The following is a 17484-nucleotide window of genomic DNA, read 5'->3' as shown; positions in this document are numbered from 1 at the left end:
ACAAGAGCACCAGAACTTTATTTGGGGTTAATCCGAGGCACTTGCAATGGTTGCAGGTCTGACTCCCATTCAATATGAGTTTGAATGTGATTTATTCTGAACACAGCCACATCCCCAGTTATAAGAGGACGTGCACACTTATGCAACTACATTATCTAAGTTGTTTATTTTTAATTCCTGTCTCAAAAATATATATTTAGAGTTTTACAGGCTATAGGTAATATTACTGGTAGTTTTATAATGGTCTCATTTTTGTCATTCACAAAAACCTCACATTTGAACAGGGGTGTGTAGACTTTTTATATTCACTGTATGAAAGCTTTATGAAAGTTTTGATAGTTGAATTTCCATGTTTGCGCCAGAACTTCCAATACGATTGACTTCTCCCTCCATCAAATTAAATGAGCACCATTTCCACATTGTCATGGACATATGCAGTGTCACACAAGACAGTTTTCATTGTTTTCATTTTAGAATTCAAAATCAAATCAAACTCGATTCCCCAATACAACAAATTAAATTAAATTACAAATCATTTTGACTAAGAAGATGCTAACATGAAGATGCTTATTTCATTTATTACACTTATTAATTCCAGCACTTTCTAATTCCAAACAATGCCACTAAGTGACAGTGTTTCGTTGCAAACGCCTTTCTGTACCTCTTCATTGTGTGTCACCTGCAGACAAATTTGAGTTTAATACATGAATGTTTTTGTAATGTATGAGGATTTACTTCACATTTTTCACTTATTTGCTGACAGTAACAAAGCTGAACTCCGCATGGGTGCCAAATATCTTGTCCCAGTGGCTGAAATGCGGCGCAAAATTAGTGTTGGGTTTCTGATGATGCACGTCATGTTTGCTCGGCCCGCCGTACAGGCCGAACGGTATCACACGTGACGTGGACCAGGGGAAGTCGTAGCCGCAGTGGGCCTCTATAGAGACGTAGACGTGAAACACCATGAAGGTCCACGTGGTCAGCAGGTGGCATCTCAGCAGCATGGGGTTCAAGGTGGTCCAGAAACCGACGGTGAGCAGCTCCCACTCACCCAGACACTGAGTGGCCAAAGCGAAGGGAGAGGAGTACTTATGATGGATGGCATGGAAGGTGACGTACAACCACGTTATCTTGTGATGCAGAAAATGCCAGATGTAGTACTGGAAGTCAAAGAGCAGCAGGTTGCCCAGGACTCCGGATATCAGCTCCAATGAGGACGGGGCCCGGTTGGGAAGCTCCACGGGCGGTCTCCACATCCACTGAGCGAAGGATGCTGGGAGGACCAGGAAGACGTGGTTGTACAGGGTGACACCCGCACAGTGCAGCAGCATGGAGGCCGTGGGCCGACGTCCTGGCTGGATCTTGTACCTCTGCACCCGCAGCCATCTGTCTCCCACCATGTCACACACAAGGAAAGGAAGACACAAGACGAAGTATGACGAGACAGTGAGAACAACGGGGAAGAGTGGAGAGCGAAGATAATCTCTGTAGTCAACTCTTAATTTGTCCCAAAGAGGCTGAAGCAAAACCTTGTTTTCTTCCCACGGATCCAAAGTTGTATTTGTAAAAGCCATACCGTAGAGGAACATTGGTTGTTCAAAACAGCATCTGAGAGGTGTCAGCCCACAAGTGCCAGCTTTTGCTCACTGTGTCCTATCAAGTGACAGCCAAGTGCACTAATTATTCATGTACTTAAGGGAACTGGTTACATTTCTGCAGGGCTAAAAGAGCTATTATATGAAGTTGAAGTGGCAGACATCCACCCATGCATTGTGGAAAATTTAGTAACTTTCAGTGGTTCAATTAAAAAGGTGCAAATTCACATATTACTGTAACTGGACTGGATGACCACAGTTTACAGCTAACGACAGCCTCTGAAGAAAATAGATTGCACACAAAAAAACCAATCACTTTTTATTTGAATTGCTAGTCGATAAACTATATATAATTTATTGAGGTGCGCTTGTAATTGTATGCATACATTATGTCACGTTATTGAACCGTTTTTACGACACTAAACCATAATGAAAATAATTTAATACTTGTCATTTGTATATTTTTAATATTATTGTGCAACACTTTATGACGCTTTCCAAACTGCTTAAATATACCTCTCTATAATATATTGTTATTGTTTACTGTCCATCGAAAGCCGACGTACAAGGTCATGTAACGGCGTAGTGACGTAATCAGGAATTTGTGTTACAAGCAGGCGAGGTAACGCATAATAACGTGTTTCCTCAAAGCTTTTGTTATTGAAAAAGTAATCCCCGTTCATGACAAACAGAATATGGTAAATTGGTTGTGACTTAAACTCTTTTATATGTTGAATATTAAACAATTTAAGACAAAAACATTGTTCCTTTATTAAAATGTATTGTCCTCTGGTATCTTATGAGAGACATTAAATAATCCAAGCTGTAGAGGGCGATAAAGAGTATTCCCCGCTACATAATATGGTCAAAGATGACATCCCGAAGAAAACATCTACGACGTCATCACGTCGCGTACTCTGACGTCCTTTGTCGCACTCAAACCTGAAAGCCCAATTGCGGTGAGCATTACAGACGTTTACAGAATTATTTTATCATTGGATGCGTTATAGTCTTACGAATACACTTGACTTAAAATTTGACGCAAACTTTAAAGTGATCTTTTCTCGCTGTAACGATGAAATGACTTTAGGGTACAGTAATTCACGTCAAGCCTCTGACTGCTAGCAAAGTTGTTTTCGCTGTGAGTTCATCACTCTTGTTATATTTTTATCATGTGACTATTTAAATAAACCATCTAAAAAGGGAATTTATTAACACACAAGGACAGCTGTTGCCACATACTGCACTGTAGGGTGGGTTAATTATTTATAGACATTTCAACTTGATCGACGCACTTTACTCTGGTTTCTGCTCGCCTTAAAGCTGTATTTATAGCCATAAAATAAAGCAAGCAAGGCGGTGATTTTGACAATATGTCGATGTTTTAATTCAGGTGTGATAACAATGGAGAATGGTAACGGAGCAGATACTTGTGACCCAATGGTGGTCCGTCAAACACAGCAGCTCTGCCGCTTCTTCTCCCAAGGAAGACGCTGTTACTTTGGGGCCAAGTGTAAATATTTACACACAAGATGGGATGCTAGATCTGACCAGAAGGAAGCAATCACGGCTCCTTGCCAGGCTGACATAACATCCCTCCCCGCTGTGGGTCTGGAAGGGGATGGTGATATCCTCACTGCCAAGCCCAAGGCGTCCTCGAGAGCAGGACGCCGCACCTGCCGCTACTTTTTGTTAGGGCACTGCGCAATGCAGGACAGGTGTCGCTTCTGGCATCCACCACAGTTCCCCGAAGTGGGGGACCACGCGGAATCAGCAGAGCAGACCGGCTCCGCGCAAAGGAGGGCACCCGCGCCTCGTCCTAACGTCCTCGAGGAGGTCAAACTGTGCGAGCTTACGCAGGACATCGCCGCACAGCTACGGGACACCGAGATCAAGCAGTTGAAGAGGCGTTTTCCCAAAGACCGTCTGATAATTCAAGAGCGAAGTGATGCCAAGGTCACGTATTTCAGGACCACTGTGGAAGCCACTGATCCAGACTGGGTAAATATTTACTTTTCTGCTCCTGTATCCTTATGAGGAGAGAAGGACATGGTGTCAATGGCAATATGGTTGACCCTAATGAGGACCAGCACAAGAGAAAGTAGACCAGTAGAGGCGGTGCAGATTCAGTCTTTGTTTGTATGAGAAGTTGACTCTTCCATTCTCCACTGATCATTTTTTATGCTCTTTGCAGCCTTTTGATTTGAAAGGAATTGACATTATGGTGAGCTTTCCAGACACTTACCCACAAGAGGTAAGACCACAACTGTAATACTCCTCAGCAATGATACGATGACATTGTCATCATGAAAAACCAATACAGTTTTCATTACCTATAGATTTTCACCCTTGATGTCCCATTGGATCAAGAGCTGCCTCTAGTGATGGGAAGGTGTTAAAAGCAACCTGTCAATTACTGTCACATTTCAGTGTTTTTGGTTAATTGACAGTTGTTGTGTTGTGGCTTTGTAGACACGTGCAGCAAGCGTCGCTGCAGTGGCTTCAGGCGAAGCATGCCACCAATCAACTACTCGGAAAAGTGGAGCTGCTCTTCCGACCTTTTCTCCGCTGGCTCGATCGTAGTTTGGAGAAGCTTTTTACGGAGGGAGCCAGACAGGTGAGTGGTTGTACAAGTAAATTCTATGCTTAAAATATGGTTCAATTGAAGTCATCACCCATTATCACTATATGTTAGCAATTTCAAAGTTCTCAATAGAAATAGTACCTAAAAACAGGGAAAGATGTAATATCCTTAGCGGCCTTAACACTTTTCTCACCTGAGGTTGTTATCTTTGATATATGTTAATATACCAACACTTCTTCTCATTAGAGGTAGTACCTGAATAAGGGGCCAGGTGCAGTTAAAGCATTTGGTCTCAGAGCTTTTGTGACTTGAGTTGCTATCATGCTACGTGTTTGTATTTTAGCAATTTTCATAGGAAACATCACTTGAATATTGGGCAACATGTAAAACCCTTTTGAGCTAACTTTCGCGCTTTCCTTGCTTAAGTTGCTATTGTGCTACATGTACATTATTGTATTGCTCAGCTAGACACTTTAATGTGTAAGTTCTATTATAGATTCTAAGACCCAAGAAAAAGACACTTGTCAAGTGTGTCTTTTGGCTAATGTGTGCACTTAAAGTTAGACTTTTTTCCCCCCCAAAAGATTGCTTGTTGTTCTTTTTATTGCAGTTGAAAAAGGACCTTGATTTAGAAAAAGCTGGGCTGCAGTTCATCCCCTACCAGGATCTGCAGACAACAGTATGTGAAAAATCAGACAACTATCATCCGTCGGACACCAACTCTAACGCTGCGAAAGAGGAACCGGAGGCCGGCGACGTCACGAGAAAGTCCGAAGGTGACATGGCTGAAGGGGAAGGCTTAGATTGTGATGAAGACCGGCGAGAGGATGAGGACGAAGATGCCACTCATCTGGTGGAAAACATTAAGATCAACGATGTCCGCAGAGGCACAGAAGTGAGGCTGCTCGGTCTGACGCTGGGAGAGAACACGACCACCCTAGTGGGCTGCAGCATAACGGTTTGTCTTCAATGCAACAGGTAGCAGTGAATTTCTCATTCATTAGACACCTAAACAATCTAATGAGCTCGAGCGCAAGAGCTTTATCAATAACAACTAAGAGAGTAGCTCTCTACCAAGGCTTAAGCATTTGTCCCTCGGTTTCACGTGTGCAGGTGTAAAGTGACGGCAGACCTGACGCTGAACGGGAGGACGGCCTGCGTAGCTCAGTGCGAGAAGTGCAGTGCGAGAATCAGCGCCGCGTTCAGACCTTCCATGCTGCACCATTACAGTGACGTGTTGGGGTACCTGGACCTCCAAAACGCTGTTCCCTCCGACCTGGTGCTTCAAGACTGCCACCTCACTGTGGGCTGCCTCAGCTGCTCCCAGGAGAGCTTTGTCCAGGTACACACTAACCCAACAGAGAGGTCATTATACTGCCAAAACCCTTGATTAATCTTTTTTTTTAAATTATTTTTTTAAATGTTTTTATTAGAACCTTTGCTACGGTCAAACAAAGGAGGTTAATTGTGAAAACTGCCACGGCAAGCTAAGTCTGTTGGCCGAGAGCGCCAGATTCCAATACATTCAGCCACGCAGCAACAAAACAGGTGAAAGCTCGCCTACATTCTCCCCCCAGCAGATTAGCCAAGGTTTAACCTCTTATACTGTACTAACAAAACAACTAGTCTGACTATTGTGCGCCCACACAGGGGGGGAAAGCAACTTTTTCAACTGCACAGCTCATTTCCTCCCAGCCTGTTGTGTTGAAAGCAAATGTCAGTCTGACAACTATTTTATGTCACACTAGATCAGGGGTGTCCGAACTCGGTCCTCGAGGCAACGCACCTGTTGATCATTTAAATCAGGTGTGATGCAGCAAGGAGAGCTAGAAAACGGGCAGGAAAGCGGCCCTTGAGGACCGGAGCTGGACACCCCTGCACTGGATGCTGGTGCTATTTTTATAGGAATTATCTTACTGCAGATTTCTGTGCTAAAGCACATGAAGGCCAATTCGATAAACTGAAAGTTTGTCTCTCTCATTATAACCTTTGTTTATCTCATTTTATTGTTATAGTGAAATTTCACCCAAAAGCTGAATAACTTTTTTAAGCAGTGTTGGTCTAGCGCAGGGGTCACCAACTGCGGTCCTCGAGGGCACCTGTCCTGCAGGTTTTCAATCCCTCCCTGCTGTAACACACCTGTTAAAATGATCAGGATCGTTAGTTATCAGGCTTCTCAAGAGCTTGCTGATGAGCTGATCATTTTAACAGGTGTGTTACAGCAGGGAGAGATTGACAAACCTGCAGGACAGGTGCCCTCGAGGACCGGAGTTGCAGACCCCTGGTCTAGCACTTCCCCTGTTCTCTACAATTTTTTTAATCAATGATGTTGTTTTTCTGCTAACAGTTTAATTGACTATGAGTTACTAATTTAACAATGCTTTATAATGTAGTTGTAGTGGAACTGCTGTGTGTGAAATTGACAGACATGTGTTTTTTGTATGTGCAGGTCCAAGTGCTTCGACTGTGAATTTGAAGACTGTAAGAGATCCAGCTGTTCAAAAGGGGAAGGCACTACCAGAAAAAGGAGCATGCAAGCATTACAAGCAGAGCCATCGCTGGCTCAGGTATCACCTTCACTCTTTCAATTGTCATTTTTAACATAAGAGTGCATAATGCGTTTCCTCCACTGCGTCGTCAGGTTTCCGTGTTGCGGCCGGGCTTACCCTTGCGACGTGTGCCACGATGAAGACCAGGACCATCCCATGGAGCTCGCCAGCAGGATGATCTGTGGCTACTGCGCCAAAGAACAGGTGAGCTCGGAGTGACCATGCTAGAACACCTGAAACTGTCTCCTAACTGCATTTGTTGTTATTGCAGCCGTACAGCAACGGGAAGCCGTGCATCAGCTGTGGCAGCATGATGACCAGAGGCGCTCACACCAGCCACTGGGAGGGAGGACTGGGCTGCAGGAGCAAAATTAAAATGTCAAGGTACCTTTCTTTTAATTTTTTTTTTTAATAACGATTCAGTGAGCAGTAGTGTAATTTGTCATTTTCTTTTCAGAAACGATCGGCAGAAGTACGCCAACACCAACAAGACGATTTCAAAGAAGGCCAGTGAAAAGAAGTAGCTTGATTCGTTACATTGTGTACATGCAAGAAAACAACAACACAAATTCAATGACTTTCTAATTTCCTCCAATAAATCATGTTCTAATGGTTATTCGGTGTGACAGTGACGTTTTATCAACTGTGTTTTGTTAACTTAGTTTAATTTTCAGTGGGTCATCTCTACATTTTAATGTGGATTTAAATTTTCAATTCAAGAATTGACTGATAAATGCTATATAAAAGGGATTAGAAAAAATCAATAAATTCTCTGTTGAAAAAAAATCTAGTTCGCAAAATCCCCCTAAAATAAAAGTAAAAACGTTTTAAGGATGGCAAACCTACACGCACGCCTACACACATTAATAAAAGGTTGTTTATCAGTATTTTTAACGAAGAAAAAAATCTGCTCTACAATTTTATGAAAATTGGGCTTTATAAGTGTGGGACAGTGAGTCCATCTTCTAGGGTCACACAGAGCTGCAGCCGGTCCTAGCTGACGTACAGTGTTCTCCCGATCGGAAACTCGTCACCAAGGGGGTGGGGTTGGGTAGGTGTTGACAGACATTCCTCATCAGGATGTATATGCTCAGCTACAAAAACATTTTTTTCAAACTAACTCTGCGGCCCGGTACCCTGAACTATTGTGTTAAAGTTTAGGCGCCCTCTTGAGGGCGGTTCCATCAGTGTGTTGTGCTATTGAATGGTTAATCTTTTTAGCATGTGTGTATTGACACTAAACCCCTTTGAGCCAAACTCCACACTTAAAAGAAGGATTTTCCAGGTTTATGCGTCCAGAAGCAGCAGCAGTACATTAAAATGTTGAACATCAGTGAGGTGCCTCTGCGTCCTCTCGCCTTTAGCCGTTGTGATCATCTCCTGCAGCCTCTCTGGAACCATTTGCTTGTCCACCACCATCCTCTTGTCTCGTCTCCTTTATTCCCGGTCCTGCTCGCTTTTTCCAGCTACGTCTTCTTCAGCTTGCCTTTCGCAGTCATGGACTTGTTGGGAGAAAGAGTGCCATTCTTCCACATGTACAAGATCCAACCGGGAAAGCGACCCACACTCGGAATGATGGCGAGGAGTTTCCGGACGAGTCTTTTTAATCACATTTTCTTTGTCCTGCCGAGCGTGGTGGTCAGCATGTTCGTCTTACCTCCGCCAGTGTTGCCTCGGGAAGCTCCTGCGTTCCGTGAGGTTTTCGTTGATGGCCTGGCTCTTCTCCTCGTCTTTGACACCCAGTACTACATCTGGCACGTCATACACCACAAGCACGTGCAGCTGTACCGCTACATCCATGCCATCCACCACGAATACTCCGCTCCCTTCTCTTGGTCCACTGAGCAGCTCAGCATCGCAGAACTGATGACGGTGGGACTCTGGAGCAACCAGGACCCCATTCTGCTCAAGTGTCACCCGCTGACCACTTGGTGCATCACGGTGCTTAGTATCTGGATGTCCGTGGAGGACCACATTGGCTATGACCTACCGTGGGGCCTCAATCGCCTAGTGCCCTTTGGCTTGTTGGGAGGAGCCCCTGCTCATGACATGCACCATCAGAGGCCCAACAGCAACTACGCTCCCTTTTTTAGCCACTGGGACAGAATTTTTGGGACTGCTGTCCCACTTAGGAAAAAACGATGACATGATCTAAACGTGTTGTATTGTATATCATGAGCGTGCATTTTCCATTTCATGTTAACATTAATTTAAAATTAATTTAGCGACCTTAGAGGTAAAGTCATGGTTGTTTTAAATACATGATATGCAATTCTTTTTTATGATTACTATGACAGTAAACTTTCATCTGGGTGGCATTAAACAAATTGAAGCATCATTTTTGAATATTTGTTCACTATACCAAACAGCTGCTTGTTAAGTGAGCTTAATTGAGTTCACTGCCACCATACTGCGTTTGATTCGCAAACCTTTGCTCGCAAGTCAAAGCCCCAAAAAAAATAAATAAATAGGCCGAATGACGGCTCAGAACTCAGAAGTCAGGTCACTCGCATCAAAGGCGCCACTGAAGTGTTTCCGTCCATTGATTCATTTTTAGCCTATCCTCCCATACGAATTTTCTGAAACTTCACAAGATGGCGCTAAAGTACTATGCCGCTACTTATCTATTCGTGTTTTGGGGCCATCTATTACTCCATATTAACCATTAAAATAGGGAATTAAAAACCGGCAGAGATGGGAAAAGTACTGACATTCTGTACTTGAGTAAAAGTACAATTACCTGTATAAAATGTCTTTGGTAAAAGTACTCATTCAATTAATTACTCAGGTAAAAATAAAAAAAAGGACAGACTCTGAAATGTATTTTGTGAGTAAAAGTAAAAAGTACTTTTACCGGACGTTTCCTCATCATGTCATATAATGTGAAGGTTATTGTTATTTGCTGACTCATGCTTCAGTTGGGGAGGGGGGAGGGGATGCAGCCATTAACAGAATGTAACCTCTTTTCCCTCCTGATCTTCTTACATAAACCCAAATCTTTACAAGCGAATAAATCATTCATATTTTCCCTAACAATGGGTGAAAAAAAAGTAGGCTTTATGAGGTTGCGTACGGGTCAAGCACACCGTTTGAAAGAATTAAGGACATTGTGTTCTCGGAAAAAGCGCTTTAGTCGGACCAAATGTTCATAACTAACCTGTAGAATTCAGGCAAAGGACACCAGGCGCAAATCAAAAAGTTATTCTAAAATAATGCTGAATTAATGTTTCCAAATTAAAAACACATCTATTTTTATTGATGACATACATGAATCACTGGAGACTCTTATTTAAATACTGTACGAACATGTTGGAAATCTGACCCGTGTTCTCCGTCGGGTGCATCTTGCTGTAGCTGATGAACTGGCGCCGGAATTTGCGCAACTCTGCCATGTTGACGCTCCTGGTCAGCTCGATGTTTGAAGAGTTAAAGAATTGCAGATTCATTAAAATGACCTACATTTTTGTCCAGTCACCTCCAAACTCCAGTGCGAGCTGATAAGTTCTGGTGACAATTGAAAAGTCAATGTCAAAATCGGCGACAAAGTAGATCAAGTCATCCATCATATTAAAGGCCTTGGTTTGAAAATCAAACGTTGTTGTGCAGAAACAAACAAACAAAATGTCACTATTTTGTGATGACACTTTTTTCTATCTGTCAATAAAATCCACTAAACTGTAATTTGCTCTATACGTGGCTGAACTTGTTATCACAACAGACACCTTTAGCTGTGATCAATTGAGATTCCTTTTTTTTTTGTGCTGGTTTAACCGATTCCTATTCATTCATGGAACCTTCAGACAAGACATCCAATAGCCAACACAGTCTCTACCGTGGGAGGCGGAGCTTGATGAGTCAGCAAAAATGCTATTAGGCACACTATTATGTGTTCTACCCTGCGCATAAACGAAACAGCTCTTGACATGTTTATGGGAGTTGTTTAGAAAAAGGATATTTTCTCTGTCGCTCCTGGAACTGAAATATGATCTCCAGGAACACTTGTCTTCTGTGCACTGAAAATGGCCTAAAAAAGGGAAGAAAATATTAATATAAATTCAATGGTGATAACATTACAAAGACAGTCAGGAGATGGCAAGCTAAGTAAATGAGACAAAAGTATGCACCACAATTATCTTTAAATTACTTTAGACCCTCATTTACAAGATTTTTTTTTTTTAAATCATAGCTTTTTCTCAATCAAATATTGTATATTATTTTTCAAAAATTTGTGACGAATTCTAAAGCCTCACGTCACTTGATATACCGGTATTTGACACTTGTTGCTATGCTTGAGTTCACAGCAAAGTTAATTCTTGTCTTAAAAATGTGTTAATGTAAAAATGATCATACGCCAACCACAGGCTGTTTGAAATGACAAACTAGGTCAGAGACAGGGGACAAGAACAGGAAGGAACTTTTGCACCTCAATCACTACTCTGCATTTAAAGATAAATCATGAAAAACTGATACAGAGTTAATTGAAAAAGCAAAGTACTTCAGTTATTTAAATAATTAGGTATTATTATTATTCAATGTAATAAACATGGATGGATATTCATATATAATTTTAGATGCTCATTTAGTTGATATTGTATTCGACACATCCATCTTTTGCATGTATTAAAGTGTGTATGTACTTTTACAAATTCATGTTTTTTTTTTGTTAGTCTCTGCAAATCCTATATTGTGAACTTGTATGAACATTTTACACCCGTATCCACGCAATAAACCTCTACGATTTTATAGCATGGAAAAATGTGTGGCTCACCTTTTTCTTTTTTGAAGTTAGTAGTAGAAGATAGTTTAGTTTTCAGCTTTTCGCACAATATCGTGACAATACATTGTAATGGCTTGACAGATGGGAGTACAAACTAATTACATTGCTTTAAATAAAAGCCTTTAATGAAAGGGACGCCTTTTCTGATTCAACTACCCACTGTGAAAATGCCACCTAAATCACTGACATTAACCATCATCAGTCAATAATTCTGCCACAGTGCAACACTCAGTGGATCATTTTGCGCCTTTGTTGTAAAGCACAAGCAATTAAGAAAGCAGTCACAGAGCAACATGGGAGCTCAATTAGGTTTTGCACACGTCACATTTAACATGGCTGCTTGTTTTTTCTCCCCCACCACACCGCACCACATTGGCATCCCAGCTGTTATTTATTATAGTAATTAACTCATCAACCCCCAGCCAATCAATGGCTCCCCTTCCACCTGTGCTTGAAGTATTGTGGTAATCAAGCCTGTTATGCCTGGATACAAAAGAATAACGAAAAAATTGTCAGCGTTAGTCACCTATGCTTAACTAACATTGGTGACCCAATTGGCACTCCATTTCCTTACAGGTGCCATTTTAATCTCCTATTAACTCATTCACTGACAGCCATTTTCAAAGCAGAGTTCCCCCAAATCGCTTGTTGTTTTAGAGTACCCAGCCCACCAAAAGAAAGTCAAATCTCTCCGTCTTCATTTTAAAAATGATAACAAACTATATTTTATGTTAATAGAAGTAATTACAATTATAGCAAAAATGTCCTTGGCCTTCATCAATATCATACATCAGATTTTGGTCTTCATTTTAAATGTATTTATTTCGGTATTGCAGTATCTCCATACAGAAGAAGGAAGATCAAACAGTAAACTAAATTTATTCATTTTAATATTCATTATTCATGAAAACTAAATGAATTTAAAAAACAAAAGTCAAAATGTACCGAAAATGATAAAATGATGATAACCCTGACACCTACCAGCTGAAAAACGTATTCGACAAATATGTTGTTCAGTGGCAGTAAATGCTTGGATTGTTCACAAATAAATGTCCACAGCAGTGAATGAGTTTAGTGGACCAAATGTGAGTATTTCACCACCCCTCCATGATCAAAGTCAGTAAGGTTTTCTCAGGCGCCTATGAAAAATTACCCTGAGAGATTACCATATGGTGTGTGGTGTGTGTGAATGGTGATTTTTGCTCATCGATCTGCTCTGAAAACGGTTGGGCCGATGATCGGAAATGTTAAACCGGCTCAATGTTTCTGATAACTAATCGTTATGTGTGTTGTTAACGCCGAGTTAGGCCGAATCATAGACATGAATCGTTAGAGCAGAAAATCCAAAACTTACCATTAACACATCCTGTGTTGTCTTGTCTAATTCGTACAGGAAGTTTGCAGATGAGAGTGGTTGCTAAAAAGATACAACATAAATGAACTTATGTCAATGGAAAAAAGTGGTATTAGTGTAAGTGTAAAAAAAAAAAAAAAAAAAGCAAATGAAGGGCTCATTCATAGACAAACATCTATTCTTTTTTTCCCACTCATTCTTAATGTGTGATTTACGTTTTGAGTGGACTGGTTGGGTGGCGGTGCTTTCCTTTTGAAAAGTGCGTCAGTGATTGCTTCAAATGGAAGCGCGTCATCTTGGAGGATGTTGAAAAGGGGACTGTCCCACCGGTTTCTGGAGTCTGGCGCTTCAAACCGCAGAATTAATGCATCCAAGCTACAGATGACATGACGAATGCCAATATATTTACAATGCTTTTATTTTTAAGACTTTTGAGACATGCATATTTAATTATGTATGCAAACGTCTTTGCTTACATGTCCTGTGTGTACTGCTCCTTTACATCTCTCCCGGTGTTCCACGCTGTGCTCACCTCATTTGATGTCAAACAATACACCTTAAAAAAAAAAACATTTTCACATGTCATCTTGCAATGGTCTTTTATTTCCAAATTGGCATTTGTTTAACTGTACTTACAAGGCAGTGTGGCGTCTGTGCATGTTTAATGAGACAGAAAAGCTCATAGCGGTAGCCTGCAACATATAGAAAGGGTTTCAAAGGTAAGGTCACTATTGTGTAGGGCCGGGAAATTTATAGATTATATTAACTGAATGAAGTTCATTTATCTTTTTAGCTTTTATTTAACTCATTCACTGCAAAACATTTTCAGACCCACTTTTACCCTAACATTTGAAAAAATTTGAAAAAAAAAAAGTAAATAAATTCATGGGATTGAATGGCTGGACTGTGAAAAGACAAGTAAATTCGTCAATGACAGTGAATGAGTTCAACCCCCCAAAAATCTACCCAGAAAACAGGTAAGCCGTGGTTGGTCGTTACCTGAGCCCTGAGTTACTATGATGTCATTCTCAGTTCACAGAAAGTGGCAAAATGGCCACCACCTGAAATGGCTAAAAACGGGTGAATTTTGCTACTTAATTCATATTCCACAAATGCAATATTAATCAGAATACTGTGTTTAGACTAGTGGAGGCGCATAGAAGATATTATTAGAAATAATTTTTGGGTTGACTTTACTCTTTAAGACCATATTGTCCAGTCCTACTATTGTATTGAGTAAATTACCTTTAATGTAGTTTAAGGAATCCAATATAACAATGTCGTCCCTGTTGACTTTCCTGAACAACAACAGCATACACGTTAAAAAGGACAGAGACAGGACAATGAAACAAAAAATTTAAGTTTATCACGGGAGCACCCACCTCTCAACTTCCGCTTTCAATGCAGCTCTGACCTGTTTTTCCTTTTGAGAATCTGCAACATACAAACACGCTTATTTACATCAACACTAACAACAGCAACAATAATAATAATGGTAATAGTAAATGTTCTTGTATTGGTGCAGTGGAAATGACATTCTATTTTCTAATACAATATATATCGTTTTAGTAATTTCACTGATCTATTTAATTACATGAGATGATGGCAATGACTGCATTTTCTAAATTTAAAATATTAATAAAAACTATTGTTGAATAACTTAAGTGTCGGTCAGATGTAAACATCATTACATTTTTTTTTTACACGTGCACCTGAAGTGGGTAAGAGCGCACCGTGACTCCATTCAAAATAGCATAAATTCAAGGTCCTCTAACTATATAAACATCATCATGTGGTACAGCGAACACACAGAACCCACATCATTTTACACAAACATTTCTTTACCTAACGGCTATATAAATGACCGTGAAAAAATATCAGCATGCTCTTGCGAAACATAATCTTGTGGTTGATAATGGTTAGCTACGGCTAGCTGAACTTGCCTGCATACACGGCGTTCTTCTCATCGACCAGGGGCGAGTCTCCCACAATGTGAACCTTTCTGTCGGTGTTTTGTTCGAAATAACCCTTTAATTCCTCTGTTCTCCGCGTTTTACCACTGCACGGATAACCACACATAACAATTAAAGGCATGACTTGGGATTTTGTTGTTGAAACAGCTACACTTGGCAGTGTTGTGGAGTGTCATGTTTCAACTCTGACCTGGATATGATGACAAAAATTGTTTGGATGTGACCGTTAGGGGGCGCGAAAGAAAAATCGGACAAAAAATAAATAAAGCCTGTCAAACACGAATACAATTTTAATTAATTACATTAATGTATTATTTATACAATTGAATTAAATGGTCAAATGAAATTATAGTGAACCTATTTAATTAATAAATTAAACATATCCCTCCTTTCACATCATTTAATAAAGTTACTTGAGCGTATAAGACTTTAAAGGGGACGTCAACACAAAAATTTTCTTTACAATGATATGTTTGATATGATACGTGGTTCCACTAGTCTAAACACAGCATTCTGATAAATATTGCATTTGTTGAATATAGCTTAAGCGGCAAAATCCACCCGTTTTAACCATCTCAGGGGCGGCATGTTGTCTTTTGCTGTTGGACAAAAACTGGTTGATTTAACTACTTAACTCATATTCCACAAACATAATATCAATCAGAATGCCGTGTTTATACTGACTGCATGGAACATATTATCGTAAAGAAAATTTGGGGGTTCACTTCTACTTTAATAAGTAACGGACAATGTTACTAAGTATTACACATTTTGCTTATTCAATCAGATTAAAAAAAATGTATTTATTTGACATTATCTATTTTTTTGTTGCACAAAAGCCCAATTAAATCAATCAAACACAATATTAACTTCTTAAAACAACACATTACATTGAATTAAAATGAAATTGTGGAATTTAATATGAATTAATTGTATTTAAGCTATTTATTTTGGTGACCTACATTAAAATCTCATTAGCAACTTTCATCATTAAATTCACCAGAATTGCTCCAATTTAAGACAAAATTTCATTAACTGATTTTTTTTCAAAATACTATTAGTTGACTTTATATTAATCTTTTTTTGTCACACAAAAACTCTCATTATGAAAATGTATACTTTGGGGGTCGTTGTGTGCGTGTGTGTTTTATGTAATTGTGAAATGTGAAGCTAAATAGAAGAGAACAAAGACCAGTTGGTAGAGAGAAAGGTATTTAAGTTACATTACATAATTAAATTCCTATAATTGGTAGCAAAGTAGTACACCACCCATTTGACACGTCATCAGAATCAGAATTATCTTAATTGCCAATAATGTTAAAACATGCAAGAATTTTGTCTCAGCTAGGTAGAGCATATCTACTATGACACCAAAAAGCCACAAAAACAAAACTATACATTTAGGACACAGACACTAATGTTCAAAGTGAAGTGTTCATATTCTAATAATAAGCCCCATGTGAGTGCCCATTCCCCCGCCCCCAAAAAAACAAAAAACAAAGTCAGAAACCTCAAAGTGCAATGGATTGCCTTTGACACAAGAATTAATAGATGCTACTGTCAATACCACAGTAAGTAATATACAATGAGCTCAGTGAGTGTGTTACAAGAGACAATGTGTCCACATGAATATTTATTTTTCGCATCCATCTTTGTTGTTGCGAGATAATATGTGTTGCCTCTGTGGGGCCGAAGGTTGGATGACGAGCCCCTTCAAGCAGGTGTTTCTCCTTTTCTGGAAGAAATAGATGAATCGTTGAAGTGCAAACAATCATGAAAACCACTAAAAATGGGTCAATATCGCTATAAAGTGCCTCATCAGAATTACTCTGTGATCTGCTTCTTATTAGAAATGGACAAACATTTGCAAACATACCAATGCACCAGTACATTGGTAAGTCTTTTTTTTCCAGCCACATACATTGTTTTTGCGGAATTACAGTGTGTATAATAACTGGCTAAACAGATTCTAATCAATTTGTTTCAATTGTTTACAATTGTATATACATATACATATACATATATATATATATATATATATATATATACATATATACATATATATATATACATATATATACATATATATATATATATATATATATACACATATATACATATACATATATATATGTATATATATATATATATATGTATTTTGCTGGATTTTCCCAGTGGCTCCTTATGATGATATTGACTCTAACAACATACTCAACTGACATCTTTTGGCCAATTTTGGGTTTGATTATGAAGATGGTCCGCAGGTCATCTGCATCTCCATTGATGACCTTCACGCCCTCAGCGGAAGACTCCACAAGGGAACTGCCCGCCAGGCTTTTCTTGCCCATGAAATGACCTAAATCGACATAAGCAGATCATCTAATGTACATTTTGAAACAAAACGACAACTGAATGTAGTGTAAGCCTGGCCCAATGTGACCTCTCTTACCTGTTGCCCATATTTCTCCAACTCTTGGATGCATCTTCAGCCTCCTGTTTCTCATCTGATTCAAACGAAGAGTCCTTGAAGAAGTTATGGCGACGTATGACACGAGGATGACACAAAACAGGAGTCCTGCTCTCCTAACTGACTTGCCTTTCATTCTTAAGTTGTTATTCAATCAAAATGTCTTGGCTTCTGCCCTCCGGGCT

General features: G+C 39.9%; 5 protein-coding genes across 6 annotated transcripts; 2 read left to right on the top strand and 3 right to left on the bottom strand.

Annotated features, from left to right (window-relative positions):
- Positions 1-351: 351 nt before the first annotated feature.
- On the bottom strand, positions 352-9627 carry ch25hl1.2 (cholesterol 25-hydroxylase like 1, tandem duplicate 2). Its single transcript, XM_086028162.1, has 2 exons — positions 6459-9627; positions 352-6278 (listed from the first exon to the last, which is right to left on the bottom strand). Exon 2 carries the CDS (start codon positions 1587-1589, stop codon positions 750-752), a length of 840 nt encoding a protein of 279 aa, XP_085884288.1. The 5' UTR covers positions 1590-6278; positions 6459-9627; the 3' UTR covers positions 352-749.
- On the top strand, positions 2434-7344 carry LOC147148693 (uncharacterized). 2 transcript variants are annotated; one of them, XM_086028160.1, is made up of 12 exons: positions 2434-2554; positions 2989-3596; positions 3790-3849; positions 3935-3987; positions 4068-4212; positions 4790-5157; positions 5293-5521; positions 5613-5727; positions 6629-6746; positions 6821-6932; positions 7000-7112; positions 7186-7344. In XM_086028160.1, exons 2-12 carry the CDS (start codon positions 3000-3002, stop codon positions 7250-7252), a joined length of 1977 nt encoding a protein of 658 aa, XP_085884286.1. In that variant the 5' UTR covers positions 2434-2554; positions 2989-2999; the 3' UTR covers positions 7253-7344. The 2 variants fall into 2 exon arrangements, with proteins under 2 accessions (XP_085884286.1, XP_085884287.1); XM_086028161.1 differs by lacking the exon at positions 2434-2554 and adding an exon at positions 2573-2736.
- On the top strand, positions 8015-11645 carry ch25hl1.1 (cholesterol 25-hydroxylase like 1, tandem duplicate 1). The gene has a single exon (XM_086028164.1). It carries the CDS (start codon positions 8049-8051, stop codon positions 8871-8873), a length of 825 nt encoding a protein of 274 aa, XP_085884290.1. The 5' UTR covers positions 8015-8048; the 3' UTR covers positions 8874-11645.
- kti12 (KTI12 chromatin associated homolog) lies at positions 9963-15045 on the bottom strand. Its single transcript, XM_086028163.1, has 9 exons — positions 14803-15045; positions 14242-14293; positions 14105-14157; positions 13496-13551; positions 13336-13415; positions 13075-13234; positions 12860-12922; positions 10684-10752; positions 9963-10144 (listed from the first exon to the last, which is right to left on the bottom strand). The coding sequence occupies exons 1-9, from the start codon at positions 14951-14953 to the stop codon at positions 10001-10003; spliced, it is 828 nt and encodes a 275-aa protein (XP_085884289.1). The 5' UTR covers positions 14954-15045; the 3' UTR covers positions 9963-10000.
- Positions 15046-16031: 986 nt separating this feature from the next.
- Positions 16032-17480, bottom strand: nmba (neuromedin Ba). Its single transcript, XM_086028985.1, has 3 exons — positions 17282-17480; positions 17053-17188; positions 16032-16567 (listed from the first exon to the last, which is right to left on the bottom strand). The coding sequence occupies exons 1-3, from the start codon at positions 17433-17435 to the stop codon at positions 16546-16548; spliced, it is 312 nt and encodes a 103-aa protein (XP_085885111.1). The 5' UTR covers positions 17436-17480; the 3' UTR covers positions 16032-16545.
- Between the last annotated feature and the right edge of the window lie 4 nt (positions 17481-17484).

The sequence above is a fragment of the Filicampus tigris genome, chromosome 4, assembly GCF_054856515.1.
Source record: "Filicampus tigris isolate MCC_2025a chromosome 4, RoL_Ftig_1.0, whole genome shotgun sequence".
In the NCBI taxonomy this organism is placed as follows: Eukaryota; Metazoa; Chordata; class Actinopteri; order Syngnathiformes; family Syngnathidae; genus Filicampus; species Filicampus tigris.
The sequence above is the reverse complement of the archived record's forward strand: the minus strand, read 5'-3'. Positions and strand labels throughout refer to the sequence as shown.